Source organism: Convolutriloba macropyga, chromosome 14 (assembly GCF_964194025.1).
Source record: "Convolutriloba macropyga chromosome 14, txConMacr16.3, whole genome shotgun sequence".
Classification (NCBI taxonomy): domain Eukaryota; kingdom Metazoa; phylum Xenacoelomorpha; order Acoela; family Convolutidae; genus Convolutriloba; species Convolutriloba macropyga.
In genome coordinates this window covers 46627278-46648577 of record NC_134481.1, presented here as the reverse complement: position 1 = coordinate 46648577, position 21300 = coordinate 46627278, and the positions used below count along the sequence as shown (strand labels likewise).

General features: G+C 36.1%; 1 protein-coding gene across 17 annotated transcripts in view; it reads right to left on the bottom strand.

The window, feature by feature from the left end:
- LOC142352801 (uncharacterized) overlaps positions 1-21300 on the bottom strand; it is a 255743-nt gene that overhangs the window by 89942 nt on the left and 144501 nt on the right. For all 17 annotated transcript variants that reach the window (XM_075404917.1, XM_075404926.1, XM_075404919.1 and 14 more), the window contains 15 exons: positions 20270-20539; positions 19436-19774; positions 17881-18040; positions 15067-15191; positions 14326-14618; positions 12760-12952; positions 12045-12205; positions 11113-11284; positions 10431-10593; positions 9806-10138; positions 6077-6246; positions 4748-5713; positions 4179-4379; positions 3693-3869; positions 2174-2355 (listed from right to left, as the gene is read on the bottom strand). In XM_075404917.1, the coding sequence (XP_075261032.1) occupies positions 2174-2355; positions 3693-3869; positions 4179-4379; positions 4748-5713; positions 6077-6246; positions 9806-10138; positions 10431-10593; positions 11113-11284; positions 12045-12205; positions 12760-12952; positions 14326-14618; positions 15067-15191; positions 17881-18040; positions 19436-19774; positions 20270-20539 (3905 nt within the window). The remainder of the gene's footprint in view (positions 1-2173; positions 2356-3692; positions 3870-4178; positions 4380-4747; positions 5714-6076; positions 6247-9805; positions 10139-10430; positions 10594-11112; positions 11285-12044; positions 12206-12759; positions 12953-14325; positions 14619-15066; positions 15192-17880; positions 18041-19435; positions 19775-20269; positions 20540-21300) is intronic.

The following is a 21300-nucleotide window of genomic DNA, read 5'->3' as shown; positions in this document are numbered from 1 at the left end:
CCAAAAATTACTAAAACTGGAGTCATAAAAAAATTGATCACCATCCCATTAACTCTAGAAACTATGCAGCAGCTTATTATCAAACCTTGGAGGAGGTTCGAGGGCCTCTGTTGCCGGAAAAAAATCAAAAACATGAAAATTGCAAAAATTTTTCTTAAAAAGGCTTAAATTCGTGATATTAAAATCTTGAAGAAAATTCCATTACATCACTAAACTATGCAGTAATATATTATCAAACCCTAGAGGAAGTTCCGTGGCACTTGAGGCTAGAGAAACCTAAGAAATAACAAAAGTTTTTAAAAAACATAAAAAAAATTGCAAGTTTTATAAAAAAAAAATTGCAACAACTTGTGATATTAAAAAAGATGAAAACTAATCCATGACCAACAAAATTTTTCCAGTAACTTACTATCAAACCCTAACGGAGGCTTTCTGACCTTTGAGGTTCAAAAAATCTGAATGATTGGTATAAATGTCAAAAAATTAGAAAAATGGCTAAAAATATCAAAAATATGCTAAAATTCGAGATGTTAAAATCTTGCAAGACATTCCATTTAATCTAAAAATTATTCAGTAACCTTTTTTTCAAACCCTATAGTAGGTTCCTTGGCTCTTGAGGCTGAAAAAACCTAAAAAACTACAAAAAATTTCAAAAAAAACTTGAAAAAAAAGCAAGTTTTATTAAAAAAAATGCTAAAACTTGTGACATTAAAAAGTTCAAAAACTATTCTATGGGCATTAAAAATTTGTCAAAAGCTTAATATCAACCCCCTTAAGATTTTTTTCTGGCCCCTGGGTCCTGAAAGACCTGACTAAGGAAAAAAATGTCAAAAAATTTGAAAAAATTGCACGTTTTGTCAAAAAACTGCTAAAATCCGTTATGTTAAAATGTTGAAACCATTCGATTACCACTAGAAACAATGCAGTAACCTAATATCAAACCCTAGAGGAGGTTCTTTGACACCTAGGGCTGATAAAAGTCAAAAAATGTCAAAAATTTTCAAAAAGCTTGAAAAAAAATGCAAAAAAGTATAAATTTGCGTTTTCAGCAAACGGTTGATCGTCAGTAGCTAGCCACGGAGGGGGGGGGGGGGGGGCAATAGGGGGGTCAACAGTGGGGGTGTCTTCAACCTCTAAGAGCCGCCCTTCACACCATAAGTATAAGTATAAGTCTCCAAAACAGTTTGATCTGAAACAGAGCTGAAAGGCTCTAAGAGCACTTAATGCCCGCTGGGCGCTACCTGTTTATCCCGTTTTTGAGGACGATAAGTTAAAAGCGTCAGACGAAAAATCGGTCAAGCGAAAAATCGCATAAAAAAGACCGACAGGACTAATATAATTGCTACAAACTTCGTTTGAGAGCAATTAATTAAAAAAGATTCTAAATTGCTAAAAAGATTCCATATTGCATGATGAGGAACGTGAGTACAATATAACCTTTCAACAGTCAAAGCACAAAATCTCGCATTTTCAATTTGTCAAACATTACTTGGATAACTAGAGAACTTCCGAAAAATGCTCAATTCAGGGAAATCGTGTCATTTTATGGACAGCAGAAAAAAATCGAGTAGCGTCAAAGGAAATTATCTTCAACAACAGGCGTGTAACCGATTTTTTTGTAGCCCGCAACATTCGATCAAAGAGGTCGACTGTAAGCTCGTTAAGACAGGTGGGGCAATACCGTCACTAAGGGAAAATTACACATATTTGGGCGCACTTTACGTTTGAATTTTATTAGTTAACTGCCGCCAATTGAGCTCAGCTGCTTAAAACTGTAAATAAAAAGTGCTCGAACAGACACCAAAAATTTTGCATACAAAGAGACACGCAATAATTTTATAATTTTTTCAAACTTCGTTCTCGAGCTATTTAGAACGTTTAAACTTAAGCACTGCGCAATTGAGAGCATAAAAAGTCAAATGATTCGATTGTACGAGCTGTTCAACATTACCACTATCAATTCTATCAATTCGGCTCGTCAAAACTGTCAGTTCCATTCTACTCAAACAATGCAAACATACGGTTGCAAAACAACAGTTACAGAGGCCCAGATTTAATCGTTGAAGGGAAGTTAGGTCCCAAAAAAAAGAGAAAAACTAAAAAGCCAGGATATTTTTTTTATATTTTTTTTGCCTTAGTTGTAGAGAAAAAGAACAATCTTTTCGAGGCTTACTTGATTTGAGCAGCATTCTCGCTGTACATCATCTTATTGGCGGACAAATTCTCCCTCGCATTCTCGAACACAAGTCTCAATTCTTCGAAGTTGCTCGATTCTCCCAATTCGGGGAACTGGGTCACTTTTTGTTCAGCCTCGTCAAACGCAATTTGGAATCTGTTCAGCAACTCTTCTTGCATCTGAACAAGTTGTCATAACAATATCAGATAATCTTAATAAAATTGATAATCAATTGAAAATTGATGATCTTAATAATTTAAATAATGATTGCCGACTTTCACTTTCTAAAGTATCCGCAAAATTCGATAACTTTTCCAGGTTTGCAGTGTGAAAAATTAATCGTCGAAATTCATGAAGGCCAAACTAGGGAAACAAAAAAGTAAACAAAACGTCGCTGATGTTGATATCGGTACATACATCATAACAAAAGGATCACAAATTAAGAAGTCTTAATTATGATAAAATTAAGATCATCTTGACAGTTTAAAAGGAATTTCTTTTTCTAAACCGTGGTCCATTTGTTTATAGAAAGACTACGAACAAGAGCATGTTACCGAACTTCGATTAGCTTAATTTATAATATTCTGAATAAAATTGTCACATTACGATTTGACATCATGAGGTACGAAGTGTCTAGAACTAAAAACAGACCATTGGTTCTTACCACTGGTAATAGTTGATAGTAACATACTTTTTCAATTTACAGACTACTAGAAAAATGTGAAGTGAGTAGTTGCTACACAATAACATACAAAAATGAAGGTCTACTATTGAATAGCCAGGCATTTATTGAGGGCGTTCAGCAACTCAATTTTTGCACTGTTTTAAACTGTATCAGGAAAAACAAATGTATTGACCATTCATCACATTCAATTCATTTATGATATGAAACGGAAGAGTTTCATCCGTACCCACCCCCCCCCCCCCCCCCCCCACCCTCCCTCGTGAACAACATTTCTTTTGCAGATAATCAAATTGATATAAAATTAATCATTTGTTTTCCAGTGTAATTGCTATTATTTTTTTGAGAAGTAACGGAAATTTTTTCTCCAGCAAAGGCCAACCCTTAAGCATTAAACTCAGATTTGAAGTCCAAGAAGAATTTTTTGAAAATGTGCCTCATGCATCCCGTGGTTTCACACAAACACATGAAACATACAGAAAAAATATTCCCATACGAAGGAACCCAAACAACCAATATAAAAATAACCTCAATGCTGTAGCAACGCAGCCGTTTAAGAAATTTTTTGGCAATTCAAAAAACCTGCATTCTATTAAACCCTTTGTCGTTTGTTTCCAAACAACTTCAAGTAAAGTTAGCACGCAAATTTGCCCTACGATTATCGAGTTTTTATGTTGTTCTGGAAGTTTTTGATAGCTCCATTTTTTAGGCATCCATTAATTTTTCATCACCCGAGAAAGGTCAGTATTGAACAGATTTTTTCCTATGAAGGGTATCAGAGTTTGAAAACACTCTCTAATGAAGGGGTGAAAAGACACTTTTGAAAAATCCGACCTGTATCGTGTCGGCGACACATTGGTGGAGATGTGGGGCTGCAAACATGAGGTTGACGTCTGTCCTCAATTCCTCGTGTTGATGGATGGCATCCCACAGACACTTGACTCCTTCTGGAATGTATTCCTCCCTTTCTCCCAGAAACACTGCGGCAGTATCCAGACGGGCATCCATTTGCTGAAGATAAGATTATGACCGTTAAATAAGTAGTTCCGATCCAACCTTTATCTTTTTTAAGTTTGGGGAAAAAATGATAGCTGATCGAGATTTATCGTCTCATTTGTTTTAAAATTGAGAAGGTTTTAACATTGGTCTTGACAAGGTTGAAGGACGTGTAAATTCAAATCTGCTCAGTAAATCGTCAGCTTCTGTAACGACCTGTACTAGTAACGTCTTGATAGTAACGATGCAAAACTGAGTATGAAAACTGAGAAGTGTAAAACAAGGCTGACCTTTCGGGAATTGAAAGTTGGTGACTTAAATAACCTTTGCAAGTGCAACATTGACCGACTGTATCGCATTCTCCACTATTTCGGAGACCAATTTGTCACTTGAGGATGCTCTTTCCTGGTCTGCAGATGTCACCACTGCCCTTCTGCTGTCCTCCTTCATCAACAGTCTCACTCCGTCTGATGAGATGCTGCAGACGTTGTTGGCAAGGGGATCCAAGTGGGACATCTTGTTATCCTGAAAAACAACAAAAATGTGTCATATTTTGCAACCATTTCTCTTTCTACCCTACACGTAAACAACCTTTTGTACCATAAACTAGTCAGTAAGTTTATTGATCAGCTATTAACACACAACAGTCACTTATCACCAACTACATTTATAGAACCAAGATTCAGCGCCTGATATAAGTTTTGGGAACCGCTTCAAAATAAATGCTATAAAAATTTAAACAAATAAAGAGTAAAAAAATCACATCTCGAATTTTATGGACTCAAATCTAGTTTATTGGATTAATTTCAACAAATCATTGGCCCAACCGGAAGGAAAATGAAATTTGTCAACTTACAGGCAACGACAACAATTTTGCTATGATACGGACTTACGTCTAACGATATTGTGGAATCTCTGGCAGCTTTAACTGATGTTGGCTTGCTATTTGCCTCAATCGCCTTCTCACTCGCAGCACAATACTCCTCTATCTTAGCCGCGTTCTTCTTCAAACTCTCAAACGTCCTCATAGCGTTGTTGTTCCTCAGTCTGATCTCGCTCAGATCCGATTCAAGGTTCTCGAACTGCTCTGAGAGATACCCTACATGTTGTGACAGAACCAACTCGCTAATTGGGTAACCTTTACTTTTAGCAGAATCAATTTCGCCCATTATCAAGCTCAATTCTGAATTGCACTGTCCGATTATGGTGCTCAGTTCGTCAAACTTCGCATCGATTCCTCCGCAGTCCAAAATGCAAAATGAAACGTCACCAGACATCAAGTTCAGTTCCTCCTGACCTCCGTGGAGAACCGTTTCGAGGTCGTCAAGACGGCTGTTAACGGATACTGTACATGCAGATCCCAAATCGTACAATTGAAGATGATCGCCGACTTCGTCTTTGATCTTTGCAAGTTCGCTTTGAAGTTTGTTGATATCCTCGTTTAATGCGTCCTGACTGCAACCTTCAGGAATCCTACATCCGTCAAAGGCACGTCTGAGAAGATCCAACTTTCCATCCATTTCATTGCAATTGCTCTCCAGTTCCTTCAAAACCTTCAATTGAACTTCACCAGTTTCCTTCTTCCTCATAGACTCGGTCGATTCTTGGATAAATGCCAGATCATTGTAAACAGCCACAATGGTTTCATTATGGTCAGTTAGTTTTTTGAGCAGGTCACCACCAATCAAGACCTGATCTTCGACTGAAATCTTCAAATTGTCCCATCGTTGGTTTAAGTCGTCAACTTTAGAATCAATGATTTCATGATCTTTATCTGCATTTCTGAGTAGGTCAGGAACCAGGTCGTCAATTAGAGCCTCTTTCTCGTGTAAATGTGAGTCAAGTTGTTTGTTGAAGACCTAAAGACATAAATTTGTCAACAAGGTCTCAAAGGGTTAGTAGTGTTTGAAATTCAATCCGAGTTTGTAATAATTAAACAACTTTAGATGACTAAGGATTATTATTTTACAAGCTAACAATTCTAAAATCTCAAAATTAACAAGACAACGCTATCCCTGGCATAATTTTTGAAGTATGATCATCTCAAATGCTTCAGGATTCTCGACAATTAACCCAATCCCCGAGAACATTGCAATTTAGCATCCGAGCTTTGACATATGAACGCAATAAGAAAATTGCGTCACTTTTTGCAGGATCGAAGGCAACATCTTGCAAGCCGGTTCCACGAAACCACTAAAGCTCCAAAAAAGATAATTTCCTACCTTTAAGCTTTGGACGTAAGTCTCGAGTGAGTATGAGTCCAGGTGGGTCAGGTGAATCTGCGCCCTCTTGGCCTCCATTTCTGTGAGCCACTGGGAGAGAGTCTTCACAGTCTGCTCAACTCCGCTCGCACATGACGTCACTCGCTCTATCTTCTCACGATGTACAGACACTGCAAATCAAATTTTAGCAAAAACTAACGCGCATGAACAATTGCATGTCACATCAACGTAGCAGAAGCGACAAAAGCCAAATTTGGGCAAAATCGAACCAAAGAAAGCCTTTTTGATGGAACGATGAACTGATAAAATTATCAATGAGGGAAGACAGTTAAAGGTGAGATAAAACGAGACATATAATGTCAACAACTAGCGGGCGGGGAAAATCAATTCTCAGAAAGAATTTTGAGAAAAAATAGTGGCACGCGGTCTAAGCTTCCCAATTTTGTTTACTAATTATAAAGTAAACTGAATTTCTGAAAGATCTTGGTTTATTAGGCATCGAATCATGGTCACCAGAACAAAGACTTCTAAGTCTCAAAATTAACTGAACATTTTTTCATTCGTTTTCAAGCTTCCCTCATTCCCAAAAAAGACATTCCAAATCATGAACTCACAACTACTCGGCAGTTTTTATGAAACATATATACTTAGGGACAAGCAAAGTTCTGATCACTGAACTCGCGCTTTACCAGTTTATCCCGTTTTTAAGGACGAAAAGCCAAACTGTCATACGAAAAATTGCATAAAAATCCCACAAGGCCCAAAAAATTGATGCAAAAATTGTTTGAGCGCAGTTGATCAATCAATTTGCTATTAACAGCTTAGAATAGATGGTACAAAAGGGGTGCGATAGATAATAAATTTCAAACATACCCGGCAGATTGCCGGAAAATAGCCGCCGTTGATTCCAATAAGCATGATTGGGAATGAAATAACAGAAGATATTGAAAAAAAAAGATTTTTGTACAAAAACATTTTTTAAGTCCGATTTATTTTGATGGCATTTCGTAGTTGAACATACTTCTGTTTCTTAGAGAGATGCTACATGGGGCTACTATCAGTAACAATAAGCATTAGAGAGAGGTAACTAATACTTATAGGAACGACGTTCAAATAGCGGGCATCTAAAATTGGGCTTTATGGGTTTATCCCGTTTCTATTTCTGACTTCAATTTTTTATACTGACTCTGTTCATTTTGAATTGCTTTGCTGAGCAACTGATGTTCAAAATCACTTTTAGCAGAATGAGAGAAGAGAGAAACTAGCCTAGAGAAGTCAAAAAGATTTCACGCAAAATGTTGAAAAGGCGGCAAAATGAGTTAAAGCGAAACATTTTTTTATTCGACGAAGTAAAAAACATAGCAGGACAAGTCCTGACGTACAGTTCAAAGAATTTTCATTGACCAAACAGAAAAACTAGACCTAGAATGGACTATGAGTGAATTGAGAACACCATTTAAAAAAATCAGATCCAAAAAAATTAGAAAAAAAACAGAAAATCAATGTCAAAATGCCGCATGTGAACAAAAAAACCACTAGCGAGAAATGAAAAATTAATTCAAACAAAAAACTAGGCCTAGAATGAGCTGTGAATGGATTGGGAAAACCATTTAGAAAAAAAATCCGATCCAAAAAATCGAAAAAACTGTAAAAATCAGAGTGAAATTGCCGCATGTGAACAAAAAAACCACTCCCGAGAAAGAAAATTTTAATTCAAACAAAAATCTAGGCCTTGAATGAGCTGTGAAAGGATTGGGAAAACCATTTCAAAAAAAATCCGATCCAAAAAATCGAAAACACTGTAAAAATCAAAGTGAAATTGCCGCATGTGAGCAAAAATTCACTAGCGAGAAAGCGATTTTTTGTTCAAACACCGTTTTCTCACTCTACTTTAAAATTAGAGCGAAAAAAATTCACGCCGCAAAACCACTCGCTTTTTCGCTCCATTTCCTGCTTCGACGTGACCAAAATCACTACTCCAATTTGACTTCAAAAATCATGAAAATGTGTGAACAGATCTTAAAAAAAAACATAGCCGGAAGAATTCCGGAAACGACTCGAAGGAAAAAACGAACGCCCCTAACAAACATAAAACTTACTCTACTGATTGACCACAATAACTAACATAATGCTTATCCTACTGAATAACACTTGTCACTTTAAAACAAAAAAAGAAAAAGAACAATGAAAAAATAACTGACCAGAAAAGACGATAAAGCACGTGATAAAAATTTTACATTGAGTTGCAAGTTTAAAAACAACTTTTGGCAAAAACCCGTGAAATAGGTTAAGTTTAATTTTGTTGAAACACTGCTATTTGAGACAAAAACCAAACACAAATTTCAGGTAGAATAAACGTAGGTAAAAGAAAGGAAATGAAAAACAAAACCAAAAATATTTTGTAAAAAAAACAAAAAAAAAATTGGACAAATCAAATCATTATTTCAAAAAACTTTTAATACTACATCTGGTCAAGTGTCCACCAATCCAAATCATTGTTTATTTATATGAGTAAAAACGAAGAACGAAAAAAATAGAAAAAAAGTTAGTGTTTAAGAAAAGTTAGTGATATTTGTCATTGAAAAGTGCACTAAATATATTTCATCAAAACCTCTAGAAAAGCTCCTATCAAAAACTAGACCATTAAAAACTAGCAAAAAGCAGACAATCAGAAGAACTCAAAAATTCCAAAAAAAACACGAAAATTTGCGGAACTCTTCATAAAAGTTACTCAATTATCTTTAACAAAATGATTCAAAACTGAAATCAAAATCATCAACATGCATCAAGGACAACTAATTTGGACTATAGGCATCCCCAAATGCTATAAAAAATTGAAGAACAAAGGGCATTTAAAAAAAAATGAAAAAAAAATCATAGAAAAAATTGAGCTTTTTTTCAATTTCACGGGAGCACATAGACCCAAAAAACGTTAATTGGAGTGAATTAGTATTGGAAGACTTCGAAAACAATAGGAAAGTCGAATAGGCTGAAAATTTTTTCTAAGTTTAGAAAAAAAAACGAAAAACAGCAAAAAATTAAGAAAAATAATTCAAAATTTTTCAGTTTTTTGTCATTTTTCTAAACAAAAAAATCGTTTCCAACCTAAGAGAATGTAATCACTTGGTATCTAAAAACTCAGTTACTAACATCCGTCTATTTAAAGCCATTACACAGCATTATAACAAAACAAAACGCAAAAAAATGCTTAAATTCGCCTAAAAATCAGCAAAATAGCTGAAAAACCAGCAAAATGGCATAAAAATCTTATTAATGACCAAAAACTTGCGAATCACCATTAAAACAACCCTAAGCATCACACAATATCATAATCAGACCTCTAAACCAAAAAATAACAAAAAAACGGTTTTAAAAAGCCGCATGTGAACAAAAAAATTTCGCTCGCTTAGAGAAAATTTTTTCACACATCAATTTCTCGCTCTCTCAAAAACAGCGGTATGAACAAAAACCACTCTCTTTTCGCTCCACTCTTCAAGTTTGTTCAGCACAAAAACCACCCCAAATTTTTTCACGCGTTTCATTTCCCGCTTTAAAAATAACTCCAATAAAATTGATTAAAAAAAAAAGACTTCTCCAATACTCCTCTTCGAGTCGTAAAAAAAAAAGACAGCGCCCCAATACAATTCAAATTCTTTGAATTGTAAAAAAAAAATAGGAGCGCTATAATAGCCGGCTGAGAAGATGAGGGCGGCTATTAATTACTCTTACCCATTCCCATGTTTTCCTGCCAGAGTGACTTCAGTTGAGCGAGTTGATTTTGCAGAACCATCGAGGACTCCGTATTAATCGTGCCATCGGCAGACACAATCTCGTCACCCGCTCGGGATAACTGCGTCACGACTTCCTCTTTGGCAACAAAGTTGCGGAACCTCTGCTCGTGTTCTAACACTTCTTTCTTCAAGGTCTCAAGTTCGGCAGAGAGCAAAATCGATTTGGGTTGGTTCAAACTCCAATTGGACAGCCACGCCACAGTTTCAGAAAGCGACGTTGAGAACTCGGTCATCGTCACCAAAGATCGGTTCAGTTTTTCGTTTCGCAGTTCTGCAAAAAATTTTAAATATAAAATTGTATTTCTCAATTCCATGCCACTGGAACCAATTCCAACTTTGTAATGGTTCCGGACCTCAACATAAAAAACAGGTCGTTCACATTTTAAAAAACTGCAAACGTCCCAATCGAAACATTTACTGTAATTTTTTAATTACCAGCAATTTTTTTGCATTTCAGCTATTTTAAAATTGTACAGTCCCAAGCTATTCAGTCAAGCCTTGCATATCTGTTAATTTCACTTAAAAACTCCAAATACCATATAAAGAGTTTGGCATATTTTTACCTAAAGCTTCTGCTAGATCGTAGAATGGGACAGAGATGTTCTCAATCATTTCGGCTAATTTCTTCTTCTGCCTTCTGCTCTCACTCATGTCTGTTAGAAGCAGATAGGCATCATTCGCATCATTCAGTTTGATCTTCTTCTCCTCCAGCTCTCCTTGGATTTTCTATAAAACACTTTTATCATTTATTAACGGCCACAATGCTAAGATCCTCGTGAAACGGTTTGACAATAGCTTCAAAATCATTCGCAATTCACACTGGTTGTGACGAGAACTTCTGATTATTTCAAATTATTTTTTTTTAAATATTTTTTCCTAAAATGTGACATTAGATTTAAGACACGGTTATTCCTAAAAGAATTACAATGCCTCGCTGCACAGACATTAATCAATCTTTCAACAAAATTTCTCATAACTCCAACAATTTTGTAAAGATTTTGCCATCATAAAGAAAAATTTTGGAGAATCTAAAGTTGAAACGAATAACAGCATTTCAATATACGAACTAATAATTTTCAGCTGGTTCAGTTGACTTTTATGTAAACGTTCCACTAAGATTCTCATGAAACCTGAAAAGGCTTGCCAACAATTAGAAAAGTTATCGACAATCATGATTCACACTGATTGTGACGAGAACTTTTGATAGTTTCAAATTATTTAATTTTTGTCTAAAATGCCACTAACCTGTATCTGTTCCAGCTGCATGTTGATAGATTTCACATCTAAGTGTAGAATGGGCATGGCCTTCATTTTGTCGTTGGTAGCCGAGAGCCACTTCTTCACATCTTCCAGGGACTCATTCAGTTTCACACTCTCACGAAGGGCAGCTTCTGCCAACACTATTCTGTCCTTGATTCTGAAATGAAAAGGTTATTTATTATACATTTGTTTTCAAATTGCTTCTTTAAAGGAACAACAAGTCACATTATTGGAACGAAAACAGATCCAATCTAAATGAATCGAAACTTGATACTTCTTGATAAGGCATGCATGATCTTGGCATCTCTTGAAACATCTTGCCAAGGTAAATGGTAAATACTTCATGGTAAATCTCGATAAGATCTTGGTAAGAATTTATCAGGATAAACCAGAAAATTTACTGATAGCTCTGTTAAAATCTAGAAAAATCTTGATAACAGTTTTTATTATTTCCAAATGCTCTTCGGTGTGAACAGAATCCTGAGCATAAGCTAAAATGCAAAGAAGCCTTTGTGTGAAAAGAGCATTTTTTTTCCCAAGAGCTAAAAACTCTCCGATTCCATGAACACTATTCCGTACCCCTAAAATGCACGAGGGACTAATGAATGCTGGGCAAATTACTAAATATTTGGCAAAAAAATCAGCAAACGAGGAAAATCTTATCAGCAAAATATTTGCGGAGAATAAAATTGCTGAAAAATCATGTCTTTAACGAGAGCCACTAATGATGTTGAAGAACTTGAACCAAAGACTAAACTGGTCCATTTTCCAATTGATAGTTAAAATTTAGAATTTTCAATGCTGTTTTAGCACTTAGACTATTTCTGAGAACGCAGAACACTTCAAATTTTATCAAGTTTCAGGCCCAATTTCTAAATAGCTGAAAACACAAAAATGTTAACGATGATTTAAAGTACCTGTTCTGCAAATCCTGCCATGTCTGCGTGACAAGTGTCATCTTCTGTTTGACAGTTGACTTGGACCTGATCGGAGCCGAGAGGTGCATTTGCATGGTCTGTGCCAGCTGGACAAACTGATCCAGTCGTACTTGTTTGGTTGAGAAGTCAACTTCCAAAATCTAAACAACAGGTCACTATTGACGCTATTTGAGATAACTGAGGAAAAATTATACAGCTTAGGATCAAGAAAGAAGCAAATTAGCATCAGAAGAGAAAATTTTAACACTCACCGCTGCATTAAGATCATAGACTTCAATTGAAGAGCATATTTTTAGTGAGTTTTATCTCAACAAATTTTTGAAAATTTATTCTTATCAAAAAAGTCTGAAAAATGCTAGCCTCTGAAATAAGCGTAAGTCTATTAACTAAATGATTGTGGGCACTGTGAACCCAAACCGAGTCCCAGAGCTCACTCTCCTCATATGCCTACAATCTCAAATTTTCCAATGATTACAAAAAATTTAATTCTCATGACGCAGCTCTATAAAGCACTATATAAGGCACTATAAAGAGTTATAGTGCCTTGTCTTTAAAATTATATACGATGCAGTGATGTCTCATAGTAGGGGATCACTACTCATCCATTGGATTGTCATGCGCGGCTTACGAGCAAACCCCTATTCCATATTTTGAGAAAATATAAAAAAATTACTAGGTACTAAAACTAACGCACCTTTAGCTGTAACTTGAGCTGTGTGAGTTGATCCTGTTGTACTCCTATGAGTCCCAGCTGATTGATAGCGGTCTCTTTAGTCTGGAGCCAAGAAAGCAACTCAGAGTGCATCTCTTCGAAAGATGCCACCTGTTGGTCCACCAGTTGAAGTAGTGATAGCTTCTCACGAGATCTCTCCACCAGGTGGTTGTACCTAAACAATTGATATATAACTTGGTTTGAGCACACCCTAGTTGAGAAGACCAAACAAGAATGACGCAAGAAATGTTCGGTATGTTCGGTTTTATACGTGAGAAATGGTCGGCATGTTCGGTATGATCGGTTTCAAATGTAAGAAATTGTCGGTATGCTCGGTCTAGAACGTAAGAAAGCTTCGGTATGTTCGGTTTTGCAAGATTCGGTACGTTCGGGTCGGAGCGTAAGAAAAATTCGGTATGTTACGTTTAGCCAGAGTTGGTATGTTTGATTAACAGACGTGGAAATGGTCGGTATGTTTGTTTGACAACGCAGGAAACCTTCAGTATGGTGTTAGGGAAAATTAATATACAAGAGTCTCCGGGGTCGAAGTGTCACCACTAAAAATCGCCAAAAGATGTAGGATTTGTGGTGAACTTGGAAAAAAAGAAAGATTTGCGCTCAATGCGGTGAAAAAAACTTTTAACCGGTGAAAATTTTTTTCACCGCTTATGCGGTGAAAGAAAATTATTCAGCGCTAAAAATCGCAAATCTTGCTCGGACGCAATTCTCTTATAGTTGTTTCTTTGTAACTCCGCTGTAGCCGGTCCCCAGCCCAGATGAGAAAGGAGGAGGGAACCACCACCGGAAAATACAGGAAAACTCAAAAGTTGGTTTTTTGAATCAACTTGAGATAATTTTCCGACAGTATTTTATATTACCATCATCGTTCTAAAATCAGCTGGATGTAACGTCGATACCGATGATTTCCTACGTTCAAAAAGACGAAACCGAATCTCCCGTGCATTTAAAAAACGACGATGCCGTTGCTTTCTTACGTTTGAAAACGACGATACCGATTCTTTCTTACGTTTAAAAACGACTAACGATGCTTTCTTACGTTTAAAAAACCGATGATATCGATGCTTTCTTACATTTAATAAACGACGATACCGAATCTTCCTTGCGATGAAAAAACGACGATACCGAATCTGTTTTACGTCTAAAAACGACGATACCGAGTCTTTCATATGTTTAATACCGAACAAAAACGACGAAACCGACGAAAAATAGTAAGGGCTTTCGTCGTTTTTGACTAGAAAAAAAAAACGACGATACCGACGGTTTCTTACATTTTCTAACCGAAGATTTCTCAACTAGGGCAATGTACCCAACTATCATAGATACCATACAAAAAGCAAATGTGGCTGCAAATGCATCATGCTATCCAGAAATCATCAGTATTTAGTCTTTAAATTTCCATCATACCACAACGATAGCGAGATATTTACCCAGTTATCAAGGTGAATATCATCTTCAAAGACTTCAGATGTTCTTGTAAAAAATATGAATAATCTGGTTGGCTTTTGCAACCGAACTTGTTATGGTTACCTGTCAACGAGCGAGTCCACATTCTTGCTGACCATGCCGGACCCTTTGCTTTCAGCTGGCAAGCTCTGCACCAGCAAACTCAGCTTAGCTGGCAACTGCTTCAGCCTGCAAACCGGGTGCGAAGTGTCTGTTGCTCCTTCCGTTAACGACTGGTAGAATTTCTTCTGGGAGGCGAGTTGAGCCTGGATCGTTTCCAGGGACATGAGCGAGATTGGCTCTGCATGGCTCATGTTGCTTTCTTTGTCTTCCAGCCAACGTGTCACAGTTCTCATTTCAAGGAAGAACTCATTTGTCTAAAACAAACGTGACATAAATTGGTGAAAAGTGATGTTATAGAAGATAGCATTTTCTTCCGATGTTAAAGAAAAATCTTCTCCGGGGGCGAATAAACAACTATAGGTTCATAGCTTTTCACAAATAGAAAAAAAAACAATATTTACAAAGAGATTTTAAAAAAGCAGTAAATATCGCTAATCAAAGTCGGTTAAAGATACCACCATGTTCTTGCGACTGCAAAATGCAAATTTCCCTAAAAGCAAGTTGATAAATTTCAAAGGTCTACAAAAAGGATAACGACTGTTTTCCAGGAAATTCGAGCTTAAGTTTGAGTAAAGGAATAGTCATCTCAAAGCAGTAAAGATAAAAATCGAACTTAAAGGAATAAGTTACTTATAATAATGAAGTTACTTAAAATATAAGTTACTTATAATATCACTAATAAGTAACAGATGAATAGATTACCTGTTTGAGTAATTCGTCGACCATCTTCTTCCTCTTTTCAGCCAATTCTTTCACATGGTCAAACTCCTGTCGGGTGTTCTCAGCTTCTAGGCGATACTTCTCAGACTCGTGGCGAATTTCAACTTCTAAAATAACCAATTAACATCGCTTCGATTATAATAGTCCTAACACTTTCAAAAGGCATGCCTCAAAAATTTCTCCGTGGAAAACACAAAGTGGAAAATTGAGAAACATAGCCGGCAGATTGCCGGAATAGCTGCGAAAGAATAGACCTGCGTGCCATATAATAGAGATAGAAACAGATAGAGATCTAAATTGAAAAATAAATCGACGCCGCTCAAAAAACTAGGCTAACAAACATTCAGCGATAAATCAATAAAGGTTGTTAAAATTCATTCCACCGAGGTCTCTTATTAGGGACCTTTACAGCACATATGAGTTCCTTTGACCTTAAACAAATTCAAATTAAACTTAAGTTTTAAAGTGCAAAAGTCATTTTATTGAGTGAGGTAAGTCATGTATGATCAAAATCTAATCACGCAAATAACCTAAAAAATTATCGCTAAAGCGAGTGAGAAATGACGTCACGCGCGCAAATGCCGTTACTGAGAGGAAGAAGTCATTCAGAAAATTTGACTTTTTCAGCTTTGCTGTGTGAACAAATGTAAAACGAAAAAAGAGCGTCAGACGACGAAACAAAAAACATAGCCGGAAGACTTCCGGAAGCGACTCGAAGCGTCAGAACTTCACAAACAATACCCTAAATGCAGCGGAAGCTACTACTATTTGTTTTAAACCATTAACTCATTACCTCCCCAGGTCTGATCTAAAATTTGGTGACAAACCACTGTCACCAAGAGAAACAAAACGCAGGAAATTTTTATATTATCGAAAACGTTTGGTAACGTTAAAAAAGTCCGATTAACATAGTCAAAATACTGATAGGCTGAAAAAGCTGATAGCTCAATTGTCCTCAAATAATTAATTCGTGATTCTAATCTCAAAGATCGCGAAAGCAAACGGCAGATAATAATCTTAGAAACTAAGTTAAATCTTTTCAAAAAAGAATGCTCAAAGTTAGGAATCAGAAAACTACTACAATTACACTTCTAATCACTGCAATTAAGAAAAAAAGAGCATCTACTTCTTCCTTGTACATACGCCAGACAACCTGATTTCATACTAATTCAAAAATTAAATTGATCATAGAAAAAACATTAGCAGCAGAGGAATATTCAAAGGCAAATAATCGTTTAAATTAAAACCAAGGCCGGAAGAAAGTTGCATTAACCATTAATAAGTGGATGTTTCGGAATAGTCTTGTTAGCAGACTCTTAGTACTGCCTTATGTTGAATGAAATCAACTGCAAACCAGAGAAATGACGAAAATCTAAGAAAAAGCTGAAATCATTCAATTTTTTAACAACTGACAAAATCAATATACCGAAAACAAATGTAGGTGCCAGCCGGAAGCTAGAATGATACTAACTAGAATGTGAAGAATATGGACGCAATGTAAGGAACACCGTAACAAAATGACATTCTTGATTTTTGAAAGTTAAAAATCAAATTTAAAAAAATCAAGAAAAACGAATACATTTCATTATTAAGCATTCGAGACATAGAAAAGATAACGAGCCATCCGATACAGAGATCTATCCTCTTGAAGAGAACTCAAAAAATGAAAAATAGAGAAAATACGAAACATCGGAACATTTTGCAAAAAAAAACTGGTAAAAAACAAACTTTTAAGACTGCATTTCTGAATAAGTTTTAACTATTTTTCAAAAACTTAACGCCAAAAAATGATCGAATTTTTATTGAATCGAAATTAAAGTCAATCATGTTGCACAAAAAGACTTTCTAGTAATTAAAACCAAAATACAAACGAAAAACTGAAAAATCGGAAAAAATCTAGCAAAATCGGATTCTCATATGTACTTTTTTTTAAAAACAAAATTACATCGAGGTAGAAAGAGGCGTTGAGTATATGAATTATCAAAAGGAAGTTGCCATACTAACGAATTTTTGACAAAAAGACGGTTAAAAGATCCAAAAATGAAGAAATTAATAGAAAAAAGCCAAAAAAAACTAAAAAATCAAGAATTATGTGCCAATTTTGAACTTGAAACGCATCTTCAGGCTCTGCAAAACACTGTGGTATCAAATTCCGAGGTTGACGTTTCAATATAGCATCGAATAAAAATTATTTCCACAAAAAATCAAATTACAAGCAAAAAAACTGGGCCACTTAGACGAAAAAACGGCTAAAAACGGTTATCTATATGTGCCATTCAGTCAAAAACTACTTTTCAAAGTCAAAAAGTCATTCACTAAACGCGGCGCATGTTCAAAAAACTTCTCTCGCTCAGAAAAAATAGTTCACACGGCAGTTTTATTCACTTTCACTTTTAGGTCAAAATAGCGTCTGAACGAATAGTACTTCCGGTAAAAAAAAACCTTAAGAAAACCAATACTCCTCTTCGAGTCGTAAGAAAACCAAGAGCACCGCAATATAGCTACGCTCAGCTTACAGCTTCGCAGCTATAAAAATAAAAGATATGACTGGAAAGAGTCAAAATTCCGATGGAAAAAATAGACGTTTTAAGTTAACACAAACTTAAAAAACACAGCACTAAATTATATTAACACATTGACAGATAGTGGCTCCAAAAACCCATTCAAAGACACAGTTGACAATATATTTTTGAAAACAACGATCTGCGGTGAAACAGCCAAATTTCACTCTTCTCAACTAAATACACCCTCCTCCTCCTCTCCCTCCCCCCCATTAATGTAAAGAACGACGAGTACCTTGTCTAGACATTTTCCTATCTTCTCCTTCAACTGTGGCCGCTTCTGTCGCTAGTTTAGATCTGTCTTCGTCCGCAACTAGGATGTCTCGAATCTCTTTGCTGCAATGGACCAAAGCGTCAATTTTGGGTTCGAAGAAGCACAGTTCTTCAACACATGGCTGAAACAGATTATAATAAATTTGTTTTCAGTACCAAATATTCAAGCTTCGAATAATTAAACCAAATTAGAGTATAAAGCGTCGTACTGAACGAATGCTAAGAGGCAATTTGCCTGTTTCAGCACCGTTACAGAGCTATTCAAAATTAGATATGTTCGAAATTAATTTAGTTACTTATACTGAGATTATAAACCTTAATCAAACAAAATTTAAATAGGGCTCTACCAGCACTAATATGATGCTCTTCCTAAAACTATAAATAGAATTCGTCACGTTTTTCGCGTAATTTTTTAAGTGTTTCGCTTTCTGCCCGTAAATATATAAGAGTTAACACACTGTTTTTAATACATGCCTTTTAATTAGATTATTGATGAAAAAAGTCTAATTGAAGCGAAAAATGGCAAAGAGTAACATAAACTAACTCAGTTGGTCCAAAATTGAGATTTTTTTAAAAAAAAATAGTACTTGAGAAAAAAAATTTTACAGAAATCGAAAAACTTTCATTTTTGACAAGGAATAGCATTTTGAAAATATTCATTAATCGATTAAGCAGTGGAAACAAGTCAAAGTGAAACGTATGAACTCTACCGTCGGAAGAATTACCCCAAAACTTACCTTCAAATCGTGAAATCCTCCCCAGCAATTTGGTGAAAGTTATACTTAACAACTGGTCAATCTCTAAGAGCACTGAATCGACGATAAATGTCCTCGAAGCAGTTTATTGATATTTGAGGACAAAAAGTCAAAAGCCGCATATGAAAAATCGATCAGTGAAAATCGAACAACCCGAACCCAAACCTGTTGACAGAACCCGAACAATTGCTACCAACTTCATGTGAAAGCCATTGAAAACCTCTTTTTCTCAAAATACTTGATAAGGGGTCAGAAAAAATTCAGGTATTAACACAACCAATCTTTTGTCCGCTTCTCTGCAACGGAGTGACTAACATCAGCACTTCAATTCGACTACTAATTGATTCAGAAAAAAGTCATAACAGATCACACACAACTCAGAAAGTCAAGGACGCAAGTCAATTTTTCTCAAAAACAAAGACACAGGACTACAATAATTGCTCAAAAATTCTTCTTTCTTGGGTGCTCAGCCACTTAATGCACTCGGGGCTTTACTCCGTTTTGAGGACCAAAATTTAAAAGGGTCAGACGAAAAATTGTTCAAGCGGAAAATCGTTTGAGAGCAATTAAGCATGTTCAATTTAAAAAGTAGAACGATCGACTAGACATTTAACACAGTGACGCTTTGATCTTAAACGCCAAAGCCTCTTTTAACTTGGCAATTCAAATGACACTGCTTTTGATTTATATGGATTGACAGGTAAATGCTAAATCAGTAGTTATAATGGTGAAATTTACACAATAGAATGAAAAGAATCTTACTTCAAGATCTTCGCTCAACTTGGCGAGTGAATGTGGGTCGATACTCGGTGCCTCGCTACAGCCCAAAAACATTCGTTTGCTTTGTAGGAACTGATCACAAGACTTGTGCAGTTTTTCAAACTGCTTCACAAAATCTTCCAACTTCGCGAGCTTCAAGGCCTTGTCGTTTGAAAGAGCCAAAAGGTCATTGTATGACTGGTTGCAGTTGTCAAAATTGGTTTTGAGACTGGGCTCCATTTGGTCTCCTTGGATAAAGATTGGGTTGACAAGAACATTGTGAACTTGTTGTTTCAGGTTGTCCAAAGTTGACGACTGCGTTTTCAATTCAGAGGATGAGGACTAAAAATTGACAAAGGATTCAAAATTGACGGAGAATTCAACTATGTTCAATCTGCGACAAATTGCTTCAGGATTGGAAATTAAAGGCTCCTATAATGATTATTTTTTCTGGACGCTTTTGATTGATTAATTTTTTTTGGTTTTTTTCTTTTATTCACCCCCCCCCCCCCCCCCCCCCCCCCCCTCAATTTATTCATCCCCCGTTCTACCATTAATCTTTTCACCCCATTTCATTTTACCCCTAATTTTTTTACCAAAAAAATATTTTCCCAGAATCTCTATTTTGAGTATAAATCGCTATACTATTTCGACAAAGCATACGTATCCTTATTTTCAATGTTAATTGTACCAATTACATCAGGAATTAAAAACTCTACATCAGGGGTGAAAACCTTTACTAAACAATTTGTGAAGTTGATGTATGCTGAACCGTATCTCTAAAGCAAAGTATCTTTTTAATGAGAATTTGAATGTAAAAGAAATTGAATTTCCAACCTGTAGGATCTTGTGCAACTTTTCAAAGTGCGCTTCAGTCATCGGCACTTTACTTAATTCTTTGTTTTTCCGAATCAACCAGCTGTCAAGCTCCGTGACCTCTTCGTCCATTTTGTTCCACTGTTTCAACACCTGTTCTAGATTGGCTTCCACTTCTGTGCATTTCTGATCCAGTTCAGCTACCATTGCTTCTTTCTGTTCTTTGAAATCGTTAGGGAAATCGCAACTGTTCAAAGCTGTTTGAATCTGAGGAATTGTATTCTTTGCGTCCTTAAATGACAACAAAACAAATGTTGATTAACTCAGTTAAAAAAAAGACCTGGAGGTAAACTGCACAGCCAACATTACATTTGGTTCCGACATCCAAATGAATGCTTGACAAAATATCATCAAGTTTTTAAATCCACTAACAGGCTATTTTAAAACCCGTTTCAGTATATACGGGTAATAAAAAACATAGCCAACTATCGTTGTACAAATTGCTCTCGGACGACAGGTGAAAGGTTGGCTTTGGTACTAGCTGATTGAAGCACAAGGAGGCTAGCCTTAGAGTACTAGGACGATAAAAGCATGAGGGACACTAATAATGGCGGCAGAGGGGAGCAATTCAGAATCGACCTTTAAACTATGAAAATCTGGCCCCTCCAGCGTTCTTCAGTAGCCTTAATGAACCTAATATTTGAGTTTATTGAGGATATAAGGCAGCATAAGGGAGCTCGGAGACTAACTGCCCACCACCTTTGAGAGTTCCACCACCTTAAATCGTTTGAAAGACAGAAAGTAAATTTAAATCGCTCAAGCTTAAATCGTAGGTAGCTTAAATCGTGGGAGTTAAGGTATGTATGTGGGGGTTATGTAAAAAATGGGCTGGGGGAGGAGGGGGTGGGTGGGGGTTAGGTAGTTAGGACTTTTATGGGATCAAATTTTTGGGACATTTTGACATATATTACAAGCAGTTACATATTACTATACATTCGAAATTAAGCTAATGTTAAAGTTCAGTGTTCGAGAACAGAAGTCACTTTTCTAAA